This window comes from Petaurus breviceps, unplaced genomic scaffold, assembly GCF_028583685.1.
Source record: "Petaurus breviceps papuanus isolate PSGF00001 unplaced genomic scaffold, PetGlider_PUasm1.0 90740, whole genome shotgun sequence".
NCBI classification, from domain to species: Eukaryota; Metazoa; Chordata; class Mammalia; order Diprotodontia; family Petauridae; genus Petaurus; species Petaurus breviceps.
Genome location: NW_027187330.1, coordinates 11,472,984 through 11,494,301, shown reverse-complemented (window position 1 = coordinate 11,494,301; position 21,318 = coordinate 11,472,984). Strand labels below are relative to the sequence as shown.

General features: G+C 37.0%; 1 protein-coding gene across 1 annotated transcript in view; it reads left to right on the top strand.

The window, feature by feature from the left end:
* The window catches only part of NRG3 (neuregulin 3), a 1,209,945-nt gene that overhangs the window by 1,159,674 nt on the left and 28,953 nt on the right, over nucleotides 1–21,318 (top strand). The window contains exons 5-6 of the mRNA XM_069067316.1: nucleotides 5,636–5,738; nucleotides 13,490–13,616. Of these exons, the coding sequence (XP_068923417.1) occupies nucleotides 5,636–5,738; nucleotides 13,490–13,616 (230 nt within the window). The remainder of the gene's footprint in view (nucleotides 1–5,635; nucleotides 5,739–13,489; nucleotides 13,617–21,318) is intronic.

Below are 21,318 nucleotides of genomic sequence, written 5' to 3'. Positions count from 1 at the left end.
GTCTTCAGTTATCTCAGGGATAAAATGATATCAATGCATTCATTGACCTCTTTTTAAGGTACTTCCCAGCTCTGAACATACATACATACATACATATATATATATATATATGTCCATAACAGATGACAGGAAAGGCAGAGCTGCTTAACTCATATTTTACTTCTGTTTTCCCTTCCAAGTAGAATCTTCTTTGAGCTTGGAAGGACAAGATGGAGAGGGGAGAGGAAAAAGGAATAACCAATATAAGTAGAGATATAAAGATAAATAGATCAGTTGGGAGCACCTAGAGGTGTCTTTGATTAGTTCAAGTTACCAGGCCTAGAATTCTGAAAGAACTGGAAGATCTATGATTTCTCAGGGACAAAAATAGAAGAGAAAGATTTCTGTAAAAACACTGAATGAGAATTCCTGGACTAAGCTATACCTCATGTTTCAGAACAGAAAGATATGCATGAAATAAAGTAAAGAATAACAACATAGTGAAAAGAAAGGAGATCCTCACAAGGACAAATCCATAGCATAAACCAGCATAGAAAAACTGAGCAAATGATAAAAGGATACAAAACAAAAGACATTGTGGCACAATGAAGAATGAAATGGATAAATGAAACCAAGGAGAAATCCACAGTAGAAGGAAGGGAAGGAAACATGAGGCCATAATAACTATAACGTGATCCAAATAAATTGAGATAGTAAAACTAAAAGAAGAAACTGTGATGCTGAGAAACTTAAAAAATAATTTGAGTAAGAAATAAGGAAGAAAATCGGAGTCCTTAAAGAAAATTTTGGAAAGGATAAATAATGGCTTAATATAGGAGGTAAAAGATTTGTTTATTACAATCTTGCAATAGACTCTCAAAGAAAGAAAGGTAGAGAGAATGAAAAATGCAGTGTTCAATGAAGAATGTTAGAACTAATATTAGAACAAAATCACAAGAAAGCAAAATTTTGAGAACACTGTGCACTATAGATGAAGGGTTAATATGAACTGAAAAAATAAATATAAAATGTGAATGGTGTAAATATAGAGTAACTTGAGAGGGTGAGTACTAATAACTTGGTGAATGAAGGAAAATCTCTCTTTAGAAGCTGGCACCTGAACTGAGCCCTGAAGTGAGATAGAAGTCCTAAAAAAACTGAGGTCAGTAGGGGCAGGGTCCAAAATGGGACAATCTGAAAAAGAGTTGGAGATAAGAAATGGAATGCCAATTTTGATGAAAAGTATACATGTCTGAAATATAGGTAGAATGGAACTAGATTATAAAGGGCTTCAAATGTCAAACAGAAATTTGCATTTTATTCTAGAGGCAACCGGAGACCACTGGAGCTTCTGGAACACAGGAGTAATATAATCAGGTCTGTTCTTTAGGATATAAGTCATGAACAAATCCATATAGCAGTAGTAAACTAAATAGATAAATCAATGTTTTATGGGCTGCAAGAAGGAGCAAAGTGGTGCATCTTCGAAAAGGCTCCCCTTATCTGACAGTCACTGAGGGAATAATGAGAAAATATTTATGAGTGAAGCCTATGCAGGGGGATCAAATGAAATTATCTTAGAGAAAGGACAGAGTAGGAGGAGTTGAAGGCTTATTTCTTGGAAAAGTGTATCTCAGCATAAAAAAAAAGTCATTCTAAGAGTTCAAATTAATGGAGCTTGGAATGGCTGGGTTCTGCAACAGGAGTTACACTTTAATGATCACAGATCTTTCATAGGGAAAAAAAAAAGATAAATTCAAAAGTTTGAACACAATACTGAAAGCCAAAATATAAAAAAGTGCACCAGTAGTACTGCAAAAAAATTTAAAATCAGTAGAAATAACAAATTGCCTATAGGACACTCTTCCTGAGTTCAAATCTGACCTCAGACAACCTGTGTGACCCAGGGCAAGTCACTTAAACCTGTTTGCCTCAGTTTCTTCATCTGCAAAAAGAGCTAGAGAGGAAATGGCAAACCACTTCAGTATTTCTGCCAAGAAAACCCCAAATGGGGTCATGGAGAGTCAGGCAAAACTGAAAAGTGACTGAACCCATTATTGCTTGCTGAATTGAAATGATTTAAATTAATATTTCAAAGCACTAATCATCAAAATGATCTAATATATTTTAAAAAGTGCAACAGTATATATGTGATATATAATGTATATTTTGTATATGATATACTATGTTGTATATATAGTATAATATGTGTATATAATTATGAAAATAATAGCTAGATTTCATAAGATCTACAAATCACTTTAAATAGATATATACATATTTGTGATATATACATATTCATATATATACTTGTGGGGTGGGTATATATGATATATAGTATATACATATCTATACACAATGTGCATACATATGTGTGTATATCATGTATATAAAGAACGTTGCAGACCTTATGAAATGGTAATCATAGTGACACTTATGACAGGGTAGCTGTTGAGGATTAAATGAAGCAATATCTTCAAAATACATTGAAAACCTGAAAGCATTATATAAATACTAATTGTTATTATGATCGTTTGCTTAATTCAGTATTTCATCATTGTGAATGTTGTTTCTGAGGTTAATTCCTCCTCTAATACATATTGTGATCACTCTTTTACTTAGTAAGTAGATGGTTTTTCAGAGTTATTATAGCCCAAATGTCATCACCCTTCCACCAACCTGTAGATGAAACTTTTCAAATAGCCATGTTGGATGTTAGACAACAAACAACCCTTAGGTTGATGCTAAAATTTTCTCCACTTTGATTGCATATTTATAGTTGGAAGAGACATTAGAAGCCGTTGAGTCAACTGTCATTTTAAACAATTCTTGTAAAGCAATTAGCATAGCGACTGAAACATAGTATGTGCCCTCCAAATGTTTTCAGGTGAGGGAGTACTGGTACAGAGTGTTTATATGAATTTTTCAGGCCCATGCAACTTAGTGTCTGAGGCAAGAATTGAATTCAGGTCTTCCTTATTCTGAGGTCAATGCTCTATATGCTATATGTCTCTACCTCTTTAATTTAATCACATCTTTCTAAGCTTAAACTCCATTACAGAATCTCTATGTTAAAACATCAGCATGCACATTGAGTTGAGTTCTACATTATATGCACATGCACATAAAAACATTAGTATGATATTGCCCTGAACAGTCCCACTCTTCTATTCTTAAATATTCATGCCTAAAATATCCTAGGCTTGCCATACTATTCAAACAAACAACATCCAAAAATGGGAACCTCATAAAGATGGCCAAAGGAGATACTGGTAAAATATTTTGAAAAATTTAGAGCACCTTATAAAAGTAAAATGAGGTCTTCATCATTATCTGAGTTTGGAAATTACCATATTATTTTTAGTCTTTTGCCTTTACCTTAGATTTAAATTATAGATTTTTCTTGTCCACTAGACTGGAAACATCAGTAAAAATTAAGGAGATACTAATTCTCTTAAATGTGTAGTGTCCTCATTATGAATTAAATATTTTCCCCAGCTTCTTGCTTCACATCATTTCCCATATTTTGTCTCACTAATAAGTTATGTTCAATGTATCTGAATTAATTAACAATAGAAATGTGCAGAGGAACTAAATTAATCTTTAAGCCTTGGCCTGACTGTTTACAAGTTTTGAAAATTCTAATACAAATATGCAAATGTGAGATGAAAGAAATGTGAGGAAATGTTTTTTTTAATCTGATATTCTAATACATTTTAAAAGTTGAGTCTTTCTGAAACTTGAAACTTTTTTCTTTAGCCATATTTCAGAGATTTTTGAGAGAGTGCTTGTCCAGTCTAGTTAGGTCAGATATTAAGATGTTCTGTGACTTCTCAAAGGCCTTTCTAATGATGCAAATTTTATTTTCTCCCTCTCCAACTTGAGACAAATATATTTGGGATGAGAAAACCATGTAGTAGTAGGGAATCTATTGATATTGAAATAGTGAGCCATGAAATTCTTCAAGAGGAATACCTTTTAGTTGAGGGTAGGCAGAGACAGATGTTGTTTAAGGGGTGGTCAAAGGATCTCAAAAAGTTCATAGATACTAGGGCAATTGTACCTTATTCTAGCCCTATAGATCTTGGCTTCCTTGGATAATATTTAACATTTATATAGTACTTTAATAGTTGCAAATAATTGTACAGATATTACCTTATTTGATCCTCAAAATAATCCTGGGACATAAGGGCTAATATTATCCATATTTTATATCTAAGTAAATGGGGAAGAGAGAGTTTCAGTGATTTGCCCAGGTTAACACATCTAGTAAGTATCTGAGGAAAGATATGAACTCAGGTCTCCCCTACCCTAGAGCAACTAGGTGGCACAGTGAATATAGTGTCATGCCTGAAGTAAGAAAGATTCATCATCTTGAGTTCAAATCTGACCTTAGACATTTTGTAGCTGTGTGACCCTGGGAAAGTCACTTAACCCTGTTTGCCTCAGTTTCCTCAACTGTAAGAATGGGAGAAGGAAAGAGCAAATGATTCTGGTATCTTTGCCAAGAAAACCCTAAATGGGGTCATGAAGAGTCGAACAACTCAACCACAATAACTTCCTTACCTTAGGTACAACACTCCAACACCTCACTGCCATTATTGATTGTACAAGACACTTCTTTCTCATATGAAGGAATTAAACAGGTACTTTAGGTAACAGAAAATAACAACTAGAAATCTCAGCTCAGCAAAGGACTGGAAGTTTTCCATTAATTCGGGGGAATTCCTGATTAGCCTTGGCAGAAAACACAGACAATAGCTCTGACAGACACATTGATCTGACTGGTCCAAAGGGGCTTCTGACTGTCAACAAGCAAGCATGTGACAAGAGAAGAATGAGAGACCACCACAATGTCAATACCAGAAGGAGTATTAACAATAGCGCTCAATGTTCTTAACAAGGAGAGACCAACACAATGACAATACCAGAACAAGTATTAGCAAGCAGCACTTGATATTCTTATCATTTCCCACAAATGCAAGTAACAGGTGATTCAGGAAAAATCTGAAGATTTGGCTACCAGAAAGCCACTCAGGAACATTGGGGTACAGCAGGTGGAAAGACTGTAAATAAGACAAAAAAACTGAAAGTTTTGTTGCTTTTTCTTTTAATTTAATTTGTTGCTGGTGCTTGTTTTGCTGTTTATTATTATAATTTTAAACAATCAGCATAGGTTATCAGATACGCTATTGATATGTATGCCATGCCAAATATTTCATGGTATTTAAAAGCTTACTAGAAGCCAAGATGATAAAGTATAGAAACACCAAATTCATGGGGTCCATAGACTGTGACACAGACTCATAGACTCAGGGCTTCAAGAGATCGTAGAGATCACTTAGTACAACCCCATCATTTTCCAGATAAATTAACTGAAACCTGGGATGATAAATTGTTGGGTCCAATTCTAGAAGTTGGCAGTAGAGAAAAGATGAGGGAGATAATAAGTTTTTAATTTCTTCTCCTTTTCTTCTCTTCCATGGTTGCTACCCATACCATAATAAGAGAGAACAGCATCTTTTAAAGAAGTTATTGATTGTCAAAATCCACAAGAAAAAAGTGAAAGAATAATGAATTCTTCTTCTTTCTTTACCAACTTCTTCCCTTGTTCCTCAATTTAAAAAAGTCTAATCTTTTTTTTTTCTATCAACAGAGAGTGAAGAAGTTTACCAAAGGCAGGTGCTTTCAATTTCCTGTATCATCTTCGGTATCGTCATTGTGGGCATGCTCTGTGCTGCATTCTACTTCAAAAGCAAGTAAGATCCTTTCTGTTTTGTGTCATAAAGTTATTTCTCAGGGTAGTGTCTTAACAACAATCTGTTTCTCAGCTCATGTTCAAAGCAGGAGTATCCCCTGGGAGGCACTAGACCAGCTGGTTTGACAGGAGAATCTTTTCTCATCAAATCTCAATGCCTGGGCCTCAAACTTTAAAAGGACTAATGAATTTGGGAATGTTGTATATAGGCCTATCTTTTCTTATCAACAATGAGACAGATTCCATTATGCTCCAGTGATCAAGACTATTCCTCTGTTACTTTCATCTGTTGGGAGGCTATATCAGCATATTTAATATCTTCTCTATCAGGATATAAATAACCTTCCTGAAAATAGGAGATTACTGCTCAATAGTACAGGGTTCCATCCCATTCAGGTGAGAAGATGAAATTTCACTTTAAGAGGGAAAAAATGTTTTCCATCTCCTCACTTTTCATGATACAGAGGTTATGTTCAGAATATTAACAAGTAACCCTAGTAAAAAGATTCTGTATAAAAGCAGAAATATCATTTGGCATTCATGTCAATATAGGTAACTCAACTCAGAAAATCTATGTTTTGAGTGGGAAAAGTGGGCACTTTCCAAATAAGCCTGTAAGTCTTTGACTGAGGTAATCAGTGGACTCAAAGGGAAAATATATTGGGATCCAATTAAAAGAGTGAAAAGTCTGTCTCATTTTGAAAGAGGTCTTTTAAGGCTGGAAAAATTGAAGTATCCGCATCCTCCACTTCTTATAAGGACAGCCAGGAAAGCAGTAGAACCAATGAAGTCATTTGTGGTACACAAAGAGGGAGAGGAATAAAGTTTAAGCCATTTCCAAAAAACAGAAGTTCCCACTTAGTATGCTTCCCAGAAACCAGAGTACTAGAGATTATGAATGGATCAAAACATTCTACATGTTGTTTGCAAATTGACAAAGTTTTAAATACAGAAAATCATATAGAAGTTATATTTCAGAGTGCATATATATGCATGCACATATTGACAGATGTGTATGCACACATATAGCTACACAAAATTTGTGTGTACATGTATGTATATATGTATATGTATACAAACATGTAGGTATATGTGTATATGTATGTGCATGTGCATTGCATAATGTATACGTGAATATGAGAGGCAATAATGTAATGCATAAAGAACTGATTGGCCTCAATTTCAAAAATACTTGGTTTTAATTTCAACTTCTAAAACTCATCTGGACAAATCATTTATGTTCACTGACCTTCAGTTTCCTTATTATTCACCCTCTGGTTATGAGCATGACCCAGATAGGGAGACCCTATCTTCACCAAAGATATTTGCCATTATCATGTAAGGTGCTCAGTGCAAAATTGAAATGGCAGCGACATTCCTTACAAAACAATCTCTCAGTCAGTCATTGTTTTCCAAGTACCTATTAGGTAGAAAGCACTAGAGGTGGGAAAAAAGTAGTCCCTACCGTCTAAGGACATATATCCTATTAGGAAGAGAAAAAAGGTACAAGTAGAAATAAATAAATAAATATATATATATGTGTGTGCGTGTGTGTGTGTGTGTAAAGTATAAGGAAATATAAGGGGAGACTGCACTAGCAGTTTAAGGAGGCATTTAAACAGAAGGAAAGGAGGGAGGAGTAGAGAACACCTGGATAAATAAAGGATTTCAGACTCTCAGAGCTTTCAATCTATCACTTCCTGGGGGAGTGAGTAGGCACAGAGATGTACAATAGCTCTTCAAAGTCTCAGACTAGGTTACAGTTACTGTATAAATATGAGTATATCAATAAATATCAGTGTCACTCAGAAAAGATTACAAGGTTGATGTGAAAACAAAGCTTATTCAAAGGTATGGAGATGTAAGATGAAATGTGAAAGCTTCCCAGATGCATTTGTTTGTGGATAATGGCAAAAAGTCTCATGTCATTCCAGACTTCTTCAGTAACGTCTAGCCACCCCTAAGTCATTTTCCCGATAATATGTGCAGGAAAAAGTGAATGGTCAAAAAATTTCCATTATGCAAATTATGAGAAGCCATTGAATGGACAAAACAGACAGTTGGCCTATCCATTTATACTAGACAAATGAATAAATGAACAACAAACTTGTGCCAGAATGGAATAGAAAGAGGAAAATAAACTGGCTTTCTTTAGGATATTGACCAGATTTTTGTATGACTCCAAGCTTCACCCTGAAACAAAAGGCTACTGTTTTGTAAACAATATTCTTCTAGTAATGCTGTATGTCTCTAAGTCATGAACTACCACCTTCTGTGAAGAATTGAAGTTGAGGGTAATCCAAAGGGCAATGGAGGGTCATTGGGTGCAAGTAGTGGAGCAGGACAATATTGCTAATGAAGAATTGTCGTAGAGAAGTGAGATAAAAGACATCATCAGAGAGGTGTGAACAGAAAGGAAGATGAGTCAGCCATGTATTAAGAATAAAAGAAAACTGATAGGAAATCCAAGGGGATTTATTGGTCAAAGTGTAATACCTAGATACCTAGCCCTCTGGATGATTTGGGAGAAGACATGGACAGGAGTCTCAGAAAATATGAGAAGGAATGGATGTATGGCAACTTCCATCACTGGAGAGTACCCACATTGGAATCTAAGTATTGAAGGGACAAATCACGAGGATGCTTTGAGTGTCCAATGAATTGATGAATGTAAAACACTTCACAAACCTTAAAGGGTTAGTTACGTATCAGTTGATAATATATGCATATATATATATATATATATATGTATGGTATAAAGGATAATAACAAACATATTTTATGATACAGTTGAAACTCGGAATATAAAACACAATCAGTCCATAAGTGCTGATTCTAGCTGTTAGAGACAGCTAAGGAAAAGTTGAGAGTTGCATGAGAGGGCTTGAAGAGCTCAGGGAGCTCAGTTCACTCTCTGTCTCATTGAGACTTGGTGACCATCAAATTTGGGAGACGAGAACATTCACCATGGCAGCGGCAAGATTGGGATATCAGTTACCATCAAGGCAGCAGAAGGGTCTCTTCATAAGTGCTGTGTATGGGGAAGAAATTGTGTATTTAACAATAAGCAAATTACTTTGAAGAAGTAGTTAATCACTTATTTTTAGAGTATAATTTGTAGTTGCACCACATTTAAACTAAAAACTGATTATGGTAATCAGGAGAAATGGAGAACAGCTGGATAAATAGAGAATTTCAGTCTTTTAGAGCTGTCAATCTCACACTTCCTTGGGCAATGAGTGGGCACAGAGATGAACAATAACCCTCCACAGGCTCAGGCTGGGTTGGACTCAGTGTATAAACATGAAAACATCTATAAATATCAGTGTCATTAACAGAGGCTCCAGAGGTCCAAAGTCAAAGGGGGAGCAGTGACCCAGAACTTGCTTGCCTTTCTGACTGACCAGCTGGAACCCAAGGAAGACCTTGTGGCAAGGAGAGCTGTTCCCTTTATGCTAGTCATGAGGGAAGGCCTAAGTTTTGGAGAAAGCTTTTATGTTGCATTTTCGGGCTTTTTCCTTCTAAGTTTCCCAGCATATGTTTAAAGTGAAAAACAGGCTAGGGTGTCAAGGAGAATAATATTTGGAATGAGACATGAATTCTAAGGATTCTCAGTCTTCTGTTTCAGATTACTTCATTTTTCTTTACCCATGATGTATTTGAAACTTATTTTTAAAAAGTCCCAAAATCCCCTTGCACTGGGAAAGGATGAAGAGCCTGATGTTTGTATACCTTTTCCTCTAAGCAAAAGAATGGACTTATCTACATTTCTATTCCATGAGTATATTGAAAAAACCTCCCTACATGGGACAAAAATTTAGGAAAACCAGGACCAGTGCTGTGTTCATTATTCATCAAAAATTCTAAGAATAACTAATGCAAATTTGGAGTTTAATATATCCTAAAAAGTCCTTTGCTGGATCCTCTTCCAGATCATGCCCTTGAACCATATTTATTCCTCAAAGTTAGGTCCTGGACCTTCTTTTGTCTTTCTCTCTTCACTTGGTGATCTCATCTTCTACCATGAATTTCATTACTGTCTCCATGCTGATGATTCTCAAATCTACATTTCCTTCTCCAAACTCTCTGATGACCTCCACTCTCACATCTCCAACTGCCTTTCAGCCATTTTTAACTAAATATTAAGTAGACATCTTGAACTCAATATATCCAAAGCAGAACTCATTGTCTTCCACCCTAAACCCCCCCCACCCCCCTTTCCTATTAATATATTAAGCAACACTATCCTCCTTAGTACCTAAGGTTCATAAGCTAGCAATTATCCTGGACTCTTCACTCTCTTACTTTTCTCCACCCCAATCCTTATTACCAAGGCCTATTGGTTTCACCTTTCCAACATCTCTTAGGTACACTCTTGTCTCTCCTCCCATACTGCAGAAGTGATTACTACATAGAAGTCAGACAGAGAGGGTGAGAGGTTCATATTCTACATTCTTCTACATCATGCTTTAAATTCTATGTCTTCTCCAATGACTGTGATATAATAGGAAGAATTCTGCACATCAGGAGAAATGAATTCCATCTTGAACTTTGCCACTTTCTTACCTATGAGTTCTTGGGAATATCTTTTTATTATCCTAGGTCTCAATTTCCACATCTGTTAATTCTGGGGTTAGACTAGATGATCCCTTCAGCCAATTCAAATCTAAATCTGTCAATACAATTCTAAATCTATGATCCCATGATCTTAGTGTCTGACACATTTTAGGTGCTTAACAAATGCCATTTATTTATTGTTGAGTGAATTTTAGAATTGAAGAGTAGAGGGGATTAATATAGGAGATCCTCAGAAGCAGAAAGAGAAGATACTAAGATAGCTGAGAAGGGACTAGAGAAGATACAAAATGTGATCTTGGGTGAGTGACCTATTTCCTCACTTATAAAATGAGAAGATTTAGGGGGCAGCTAGGTGGTGCAGTGAATAAAGCACCAGCCCTGATATCAAGAGGACCTGAGTTCAAATTTGGCCTCAGACACTTAACACTTACTAGCCATGTGACCTTGGGCAAGTCACTTAACCTCATTTGCCCTGCCCTGCTCTCCTCCCTCCCAAAAGCAAAAAAAAAAAAAAACCCAAAAAGCAAAACACAAGATGAGAGGATTGGACAAGACATCTAAAGGCACTTGTAACTCTCCATGTGTGATCCTAAAAATGACTACTTTGTATGATGATAAGGTCTACCAAGATGTGACCATAATAACTACTTAAGAATAATGTTTTAATTTCGTAGATAGGTATTGTCTTGATGCCCACATGCCCCACATGCCTAATGCTATCTAGGCTAGTGCTTCTAACTAATATGTTGGACTCTGGTTTCCCAACACCACACTGAGTGCCTGAATCACTGATCCTATTGTAGTAGTGATAACCAACTTTGCAATGGACTTTTTAATGGAAATATAATAGATTTATTTCTAACAATAGGCTACAAATTGGCTGTTGGGAAGTAGCTAGATTATTAAGCCAAGATTAAAGCCAGCAAGAGGATAAAAGCTTTCTAGAGAACTGAGAAGATAAAAGGCAAGTTTGAATGGGCACAACTGCATCCTATTCTCAGCATTTCATTGAACTTGTTTGATAAAGTCAAAGAATGCTATAATTCTCAGTGCCCTCTAAATAAAACTACTATAGCAACCAAAGGTCTCTTTGCTATAAGTCACACAGAAAATGTGGACTGTACTTTCATATTTCAGGTAAAAATGATTCATGTTCAATAAGAAAACAAATATTTCTTAAGCACTTACTGTGTGTCATGACCTATGTCAAGCACGGGGGTTACAAAGACACAGAGGCAACATTGCCTCCTCCTAAAGAGCTTGCATTCTAATAGTGATGAGAGAAGGAATAAACAAGTAAGTAAATATAAAGGATATACAGGTTAATATATATTAATTTTAAGAGGGATGAAATACTGCTAACTGGGGGGTTGAGGAAAAAGGAAGGAGAATCAGGAAGGCCTCCTCTAGGAGGTAACACCAACACCAGAGATTGGAGAGCAGCTTCCAGATTGGATTCCTTTAGAGCATAATTTAGATACAACTTTTTCAAGAGGTGTTTTCCCTTTGTGGATTGCTGCTTCCTGCCTGTAGCCTGTACAGAAACACAGTGGCAGGGAGGGGGCGGTGGGAGGGGGGTTGGGGGGGGAGTAGCTAGGTGGCTCAGTGGCTAGGTGAATAGAGCTCTGGCTCTGGAGTCAGAAGGACCTGAGTTCAAATTCAGTCTCAGATACTTAACACTTACTAGCCATGTAAACTTGGGCAAGTCACTGAACCCCAAATGCTCCTTCCCCCCTCCAAAAAGCAAAAAAGGAAAAAAAAGAAGAAACACACTGAAGGTGATATAGGAGGGGAAGTTATATACCTTACACCTTTTATAATTAACTAAGTGTATTAATTAATACACTAAGGGTGGTATAAAGCACCACAAATGCCTTCCATTTATGTTGAATCAGAGCATTCTATAAATACTGATTAAGATGACCAACAGTGAGTCAGTCAAACATTTAATAAATATCTACAGTCTTCCAGGCACTCTTACACTGGGGAAAGAGAGAAAAACAAAACTAAACAAAAACAAACAAATTGACAAAACAAAAACAAAGGAAAAATAACTCCTGCCCTCAAGGAACTCACCTTTGAATCTGGGAGACAATAGGTAGATAACTCTTCACAAACAAGCTATAAACTGGAAAAATTAGAGGGGAAAAAATACAGAAGAAGAAGGCACTAGAATTAAGGGACATTATGAAAGGATTTCTATACACTGTGGTGATTTAGTTGGGACTTGAAAGAAGCAGGGAAACCAGGAAGGAGAACATTCTAGGCATGAATAGACCTGGTAGGTCAGCACAACAAAAAGCAGAGGAATATAAAAAGACTGTTTCACCTCCCCATTGAGGTCAATGAAATACCCAACAAGCAAAGAATGCAGATGCCACCCCTTTTTTCTTTACAGAACGGGCCATCCTGAGTGCATCAAGAGAGATTTTCCTGCTGAGACAACAAATAGAATCCTTCCCTACAGATTCTTGCTCCTATTCTATTTCAGATCCCTTACACTAAATAACCTAGTGCTAAAACTTTTGAGCAATACTCACAGGGTATAGACCAAGAGTAAGTTAGTCAACAAGCATTTATTCTGTACTTGCTGTATGAGAGGCATTGTGCAAAGCACTGGGAATACTAAGGCCAAATAACAGCAACAACTACAACAAAAAGTCAAACCAAAAGAAACCTAGTCCCAGCCTTCAAGAGACTCACATTTTAAAGAGAGGGCAATGTTCAAACAACTATGTACACATAAGATATATAAAGCCTAATTGGGATATAATCTCAGAGCGAAGACTCTGGGGACATACGAAGAAGGCCTCTTGTAGAATGTTGGATTTGGTGTGAGTTTGGAAAGAAGTCAGAGAAGCCATAGACTGACAGCATTTAACTTTCATCCTCCACATAATCTCCTCTTGACACACATCCCCAGTATTTTCATAGATAATAGGAGGCTCCAGATCAATTAAATTTCTTGCATATGGTTCCCTAGTGCGATAGGAATGATTACTCCTTGCTAATTTAATATTGCTAAGTTTAGAAAATCATAAATGTCAGAGGTTATAAGAATGGTGATTGTTCTGAGGAACCAAGATTGTATGCATGTTGAATATCACTGAGTATAAATAAATGCATATATATATATATATGTATATATGTTTATTTGTTTCTTTCTACTCACAGGAAACAAACTAAACAAATCCAGGGGCAGCTGAAAGAAATGCAGAGTGTTAAAAAGTACAGCCTCAATGCCTCCACCATGATGGTCAAGTCAGAAAGCATGGCACAGAGCAGAGGCCAGCAACAAAATGTAAGTGATCAGGCCACTTCGGCCCTAGAGCAACGTGGCTGGATTCACCACTGATTTTCTGTGTATGGATGGATGGCTATTCGTCTTAAGGGTAGACATGGGAGAAAGGGCAAAGGGATTTTGCTAACGGACCAGAAGCTACTTTGGGGAATTTAGCTGTGATAAATTGCAACTTCTAAATAGTTTACTAGTGAAATTTAGAAGCTGAAGACTACAGGGAAAATGAAATAGCTATTTGCTTCAGGCAACATGGTGCACTGGAAGGAACAGCACATTTACAGTTAGACAGTCTGATTTCAGGTCCCAGTGCTGATACTTACTACGTGACACTGGGCAATCACTTAAACTTGTAGTACCAAATTTCTTCATCTGCAAAATGACAGGGTTGAACTCAATGACCTTTGAGAGCTATAAATATGTGATCCTAGATGTCATTGTTATTTCTGTTATTGGCAATGAAGGATGAATATATTTTTTAATGTGTTGAATATACCAGATTTAAAATGCATAGTGGATGAAATACTGTGCCTAGGATAAGGAAGACCCAAGTTCAAATCCAGCCTCAGACCCAAGTTTTATGTGACCCTGAGCAAGTTACTTAACCTCTCTCAGACTGAGTTTTATCAGCTGTAAAATGGGGATAATAATAGCACCTCATTCATAGGGTTATTTTGAGCATCAAAATCAAAACAAAATAACACTAAGCACAGTACCTGGAATATAGCAGATGCTTAATATATCCTTCCTATTGTTAACCATTAGTTAAAACTCCATGGGATATAGGTAATAACTTGATAATCCATCCTTCCTTCCTTCCTTCCTTCCTTCCTTCCTTCCTTCCTTCCTTCCTTCCTTCCTTCCTTCCTTCCTTCCTTCCTTCCTTCCTTCCTTCCTTCCTTGATGTTTTCATTACTAAGATACAAATACTGTGTAATTATCATGTATATTTAAGTCTATTTGTATATATGTCTATGCACATGCATATATAGCTCTGAGAAGATTACATGTATGAATATTATGTGAATGTGTATATGCAAATATTTATATACATACACACATATGTTCCTGAAATGAATGTTTCTTATTTGCTGAAACTTAAGAGGCATTTATCAAGGACCAAAAGTTGACTTTTTTGCACATGACTTCTTATCTGCAGCCCTGAGAAATGTCGCTTTGATAGAGTCTCAGAAAAATCAGTTATGCAAAACAGAACAAAACAATTAAAAAGAAGAGAATTCTGTTTGATAAACACAGAGGTATTTCTCTCCTTTTTACAGTTATTCTCTATCCAAGAGTACCATTTCCTCCCATTCTCTGTAATGTAGCATTTTCAGCTTCTGACAAACAAAGACCCTGGAACAAAGCCATTGGTACAAACCAAGCATTTCAGTATAATAGGCAATCACCCAGGATACATTAAAGCCCCTCCACATGTTTAAATCGCTTTGAATTTTTATATCATTTGTGATTCTAAGAAATCATTACCAAAAAATGTCATTATGTTATACAGAACAGATGTATTTAGATGTTGCCCACAAATGATAATCTTCTCACACCAACATTTTGCAAAACTTCCTTTTGGAATAGTTGAAGAGGGATGCTACTATGGTTTTATTTTGCTTTTACAGTGATAGGACTGATTTTGAATTTTCATTAATGATTATAAGTTAGTCACTTCTGATATAAAGTTAAAATATTCTTCATATGTCTGTCCTATACACTTGTGAGCTGAAGTCCTCTAATGTTTTATTTTATAGGCTGCTAGTTAATCTTAGAGAGGCATTTGGGTATAGTTTTTTTTTTTAAAAGCAGTGAGCTTGGAGTTAAGAGAACTGCAATAAAAAATTTTACTACAACATTAATGTGCTATTTTGTCACAGAGAAGTCTCTTAATTTCTCTGATCTTAGTTCTGTCATTTGAAAAGAATGAATACTAATACTTGTTCGACATATTTCTCTGATATAAGTGAAACAAAATTAACTTAAAAAAAGCTTTAAAAGAATTATACAAATTTTAGTGGCTATTATATAATAGGCAACCCATGATGCTTCAATTGACCCTTCAGTGGAATGATAACATTTTAATTTGGCATAGCATTTTTTAATTTGTAGAATGTTTTCTCATCATTTTCTTATTTTCTTCAAGCAACAATCTTCACTTTTATGTGACTTGCATTTGCGAGAATTTAATAAACACCAACTAATTATTAAATGGTTCAGCAGAGACTAGATAACAGGTCATCATATATTCAAAGAATCACAGAATCTTAGATTTAAAGAGATTTCAAAGATCACTTCATCAAACCTCTTGTTTGTCTTGTATTCACTCAACAATTCCAGTGGTGGGGAACTTCCTAGATCCCAAGCTATCAATTCTATTTCAAGACAGCTTGAATGATTAGTTAAAGTTTCCTTCTATCAAGGTAAAACTGACCTCTTGACAACATCTTATACATTGTCCCTGGTTATGTCCCAGGGGACCAAGTAGGACAAGTGTATTCTCTCTTCCTAATTACAACCTTTCAAGCATATGGCAATGGCCATTTAATTTTTCCTTCATACACTAAACACCCTCATTTCCTATAACCAAACCTCATTTGGCCGAACATGATATCACTAGCACTTCCCTTCTTTGTTTCACTATGCTTCTATTAATGAATCTGAATTTACCATCTCATGTTGGGTTGCCATATCTTAAAAGTAGCTGGTATGAAGGTTGCTGTCTCCTGAAACCTTCAATTCTATTTCATATCTCTAGGGCTGTCTCCCTCCCCCCCCATCCCATATTTATGCACTGATTTTGGGGGAGATCATAACTGTCCAGCATTCTATGTATCCCTATGAAATTCCAAACTCATCCCAGTGAAACCCCATTCTCTGTACTGAAAAAATCTACTCAGTTTCTAATTTTGACACTAGCTATCCTTCTGAACTTTGTGTCAGCTATGAAGTAGATAAACATACTCTTATTCTCCCTAGTAATTTAGAAAGAGTGGAATCTCCCTAGAAATTCTGGTAAGATTTACCTATTATCTAGGAAAGTGTTTCTCTAGTATGGAAACAACCCCTGCATTTTGTGCATTCGTAATTGTTCTGTCATGTTGACAGTAGCACAAACATTATCTAGCAGGGCATAATGTTAATAGCACTGGACTTAGAGTCAAAAGAGGTAGGCTTAAGTTCCAAGTTACTTACTTTAAGACTTTTACCAAGTTATTTAACTTCTCTCTGCCCCAGTTTCCTATTCTACTTGCATCTTTCATCAACATTATCCCAGTGTCTGGCATTTAATGGTCCAATGCTATTTTCATGATATCCTCCAAATCAATTGCCGGAGCCAGTAGTTATATCGTCTCCTGGTCAGTGAAGACAGCAGACCTAGGAAGGAGGTGACTCCAAAGGAGTGAATATCTGATAGGTCTAACCTCATAGAGCTGCACAGATTAGAATCAGCTTGTGCCACAAAGTCAATCTTTGATTTACTTGTCTTCTTATGCCTAGGATACTTTGATTAGATGATTTGCTTTGATTAAAGTTAAACTCCATGAAGCTAGTCCAAATGGTTCTGAGGACTGTGAAGAACACTATGGTCTAGTTCTGCTTATTAAGTTATGTACCTTGGTTAGAAACAGAAATGATCCCTGTAACAATCATCAGAAGCTATCTTTTGCCTTTCTTCATTATTTCCAATGCTTTGCAATGGAACCTGACACATAGTTGGCGCTAAAATGTCTATTAAATAAATAATGATATAATCACCGATTTAGGCTTTGAAGGGACTTCTGAGACTGTCTAATCCAAAAACCTCACTTTAAAGTTGGGGAAATGATGACCAAGTTACTTCCCAAGATGGTGGCAAGGCAGAATTAGGAAGAACAGTAACTGGGTATTGATGAAGTTCAGGGTACATCCCAAGAATGTTGGGATAACATCAGAAATGGTGGAATAAAGACATGTGGGTCCTAGTATCCTGACAGAAATTCACCCAGTTCTCCAAGTCAAACAAAGGGATTTATTGGGGTGATGCAGCCAAGCAGGTCTGCTCCTATAGAAGGCAAAGCATATGCAGTGGGCCTTGACATGGAGGTGATAGGTGTTTCAGGGGCTCTAATGATCAGCGTCCCTGATAGGTACTCTGGAATGAATTCACAGGACCCAAGCAATCTTTTAAGTCAGGATTGTAAAAGTTTATTGTTATGCTTTAGAGTGGGCAAGAGTTCTTAGGGAACCTGCAACCTTAAAGAAGTCATAGGTACAGTTTATAAAGAGTTACAATAGTAAATCAGATGTCAATTATGCTAATTAGGTGAGTAAGGGTGGGATTAGGGAGGAATTAAAGAGTGGTCAGTGCTTAAAGGAACATGCACTTTTATTATCTACTGAGCAGGCATATTGCCCATAATTCACTGGGAAATAGCCTAAGGGGGAATACCTGGAGGTGTGGTTTAGGCTTGAAATGTCACTAAGTCAGGGAGCGGTCAGGGCTGACTGAGAAGTGCCTAGTCTGCCACCCATCAGTGTCATGTTTGACAAGATGGACATTGGGAACCAAGGCTAACAGGGATTCAGGATGTGTATAATTGGCCAAGGAGTTAATTTACAGATAGTGCATTGAAGGATTCACAGGTACAGCTGGCCATTATACTAGGGGGAGATAACATTTGCCTATGGTAAAAAGTTTATAGATGGTTTAGTGAAAGGTTTATAGGTGTAGCTTGTTATTGTACCAAGCAGAGATAAACAGTTCACGAATTGTTGCTGGGCAGAGTGCTGGCAGGGGGAAGGGGCAGAGTTAATGCTCTGAGGTTGGGGAGGGGGGAATGTGATTTTACGGACTGGTTTTACAAATTGATGTTATAAACTGATCTTACAAACTGATGTTACAAACTAATGTTACAAATGTTACAGACATAGACATCCCAAGCACCCCATCGGGCCCTGCTCCCCAGTGGAAGGCAGAGCCATTATTGGTTTTGGTGTCCAGGCTATACACAACTCAGTGGAATAGAGGGAAGGGGAAGAAGGACAGGCAGGGCTCTGGAATGCCTGAGATAGCAGGCACTCTGGAGGTGCCTTTGTCCCACAGATAAGCAAGGAGAATAGGAAAGGGGGAAGAGGAGGACACTTCAGGATGTTAAGCACAGGGAACAGGAAAGGGAGAGGGACAGAGTTGCTCCGGAACGTCAGGTAAAAGCGTGCTTTGTGAAAGCACACAGGTAAGTCAATGGTGGAGGGCGTCAATCTATAGTCTTCTTTGATCAGTTTTTCTGACTGGTCACATCCTTCATCTCATCTCATATCTCACATCCTGCATCCTGCTTGCTCCATCTGCCTCAAACACTCCAACCATCTCATCAGTATGTTGCCGCAAGGACAGGGTACTTTTTCTAGCACCAGTAAGCTCTCCTTCCTTCTGTGGTCGTTCACTGAAAAGTGGCAATTAGGAACAGAGGAGAAATAGGGAGGACCATTCTATTTCCCCTCAGGTCAAGCCCACTGCTTCTGGCAGGGGCAAAAACAGAAGAAAAGTTTACTTATCTGCGCTAGAAGATGTGTCAATGAAAGGGGTCACACGTGATCAGAATGCTTTCCTTTTGGGGGAAATCCAACCAGTCTTGTGTCCTGAAGTCAAGTCTGACTACTTGGAATTCTTTCCCAATCACAGTGTTTAACAAATGAATCTTCAATGTCAGGCATTCCCCTAAGTTCATTAAACATTCATAGGGAAGGGTTTCACTTTACAATTGTTTAACAAGATGTGGAACAGATAGTCTAGTGAAGCAACCAGATATTCAGGAAGTAGCCATGATTGCTGATAGTGTAAAGCTGGAAATTCTGGATTCTGACCTAGAGAAATGGGAAATCGTGTACTCTTGTAAGAGATTCCAACGTTCAGATGGCAAGGAGGATGACTAGTATAAGACATTTATTTGGAGTTAGAGGAGGTTGACCGAGTGATATTGTTTTAAAAAATCATAATCCTATGCCTTGAAATATGTGAACAATGACATTGTGAATTCCTGGAGATACCACTTTTCTGAATAGTGGGAGAATCAAAAGCAAAAATTGGATAATTTCTCAATAATAATAGTAATAAAAGACAATCAATCATTTTGAATTTATTAAGTGCTTACCATGTGTCAGTTGTTCAAGGATAAAGTGCTTACTATGTGACCATCACTTTGCCAGGTACTAAGGAAACAAAAATTAAAATGTAGCATTCTCTGCTCTTAAGGACCTTATAATCCATCACAGGAGGGAAACACATAGACATGTAAGTGTAAATAGAAGAAATATGAAGGAAATACAAGGCTGTTAAATGAGAGAGGCTAGTGAGAGAGAACACTAAGAGTTGGCACAGGGATCAGGAAAGCTGTATATAAAACATGTTCCTTTGGCTGAGTTGCAAAAGAACTAAGGATTCTAGACTTTGAGGTCAGATGGAAGTCCATTATAGACTTAAGCATTAGCCAGTGCAGAGATAAGAAGATGGGAGACAGAGTATAACAGGCATGAGACAGAGATGACCACTTTGACTGAAGCACAGACTACAAAAAATAAAAAAGAATAATGCATAATGTGGCTAGTTTGGGAGATGCAGGTCTGGCTCTAAAGGGCTTTAATAGCCAGAGGAGTTGATTCATTTCCTAGAAACATTAAGGAAACACTGAAGTTTATTGAATAAGAATGTGACATGGTCAGAAATGCATGAAAGGAAAATTACTTTGGCAGCTGGGTGGAGGGTGAGTTGGAGTAGGAAGAGATCAATTAGAAGCTATTACAATAGTTCATGGGAGAGGTGATGAGGCCTCAAACTAAGAGGGCTGATGATGTGATTAATGAGAAAAGAACAGATGGGAGAAATGCTGTCTATAGAGGCAGAAAAGTGGGGAATTGTCAAGTAATAGGCAGCATGGCAAAGTGGATATAAAGCAAGTTTTGGAATTAGGAGTACCTGAGGTCAAGCCTGACCACTGACGTAAATTAACTATGAGACCACAGGCAAGTCCCTTGATTTACCAATGCCTCAGGCAATTTTTAAGAGTTGGTTATCTGGGGGTGCAGATAAATTGTCCAATCACCATCCTGCATGGGTAGAGGGAATTTACCTAGCAAGAGCTCCATAAGCCAATGAAAGCCCAGTTCTAGACCTCAATTCTAATATCACTACTATTAATAAAAGTATTAAAATATGAATAATGCATATATCACTTTGAAATTTTCAAGGGGCTTTCCTTACAGTAAGATAAATAGCAAAAGTATTACTACTCCCTCTTTTACATATGTAAATACTGAATCTCAGAGAAATAAAGGGCTTTCCCAAGGTCACATAGTTTTTAAATGTTGGAACCCAGATTTGAACCCTGACTCTCCTCTCTCCAAGGTCAGTACTCTAAGTTGTAGCATATGACTGAAACTTTAAGTTCAAGTATGTTTCTTTAACTCATTGGATCCCATGACTATGAGTATTTAGTGGCAAAGTCCTGTACTCTGAGACTGTGTATCTTTGCAAGCCTTAATGTTATAAGATAAAATAATAAAAACTAAATCTCAATTTGGACTGAATAGCTTGTAGTTGCTGCTTTTGGGGAATCCAGCAGAAGTGACTCTAAAATATCCTATAGTCTTTCAGTTTATTCACCCTCTCTATTGCCAAACAGGAATAACATTTAAGAAACTGTTTGACATAGGCACAGATTAG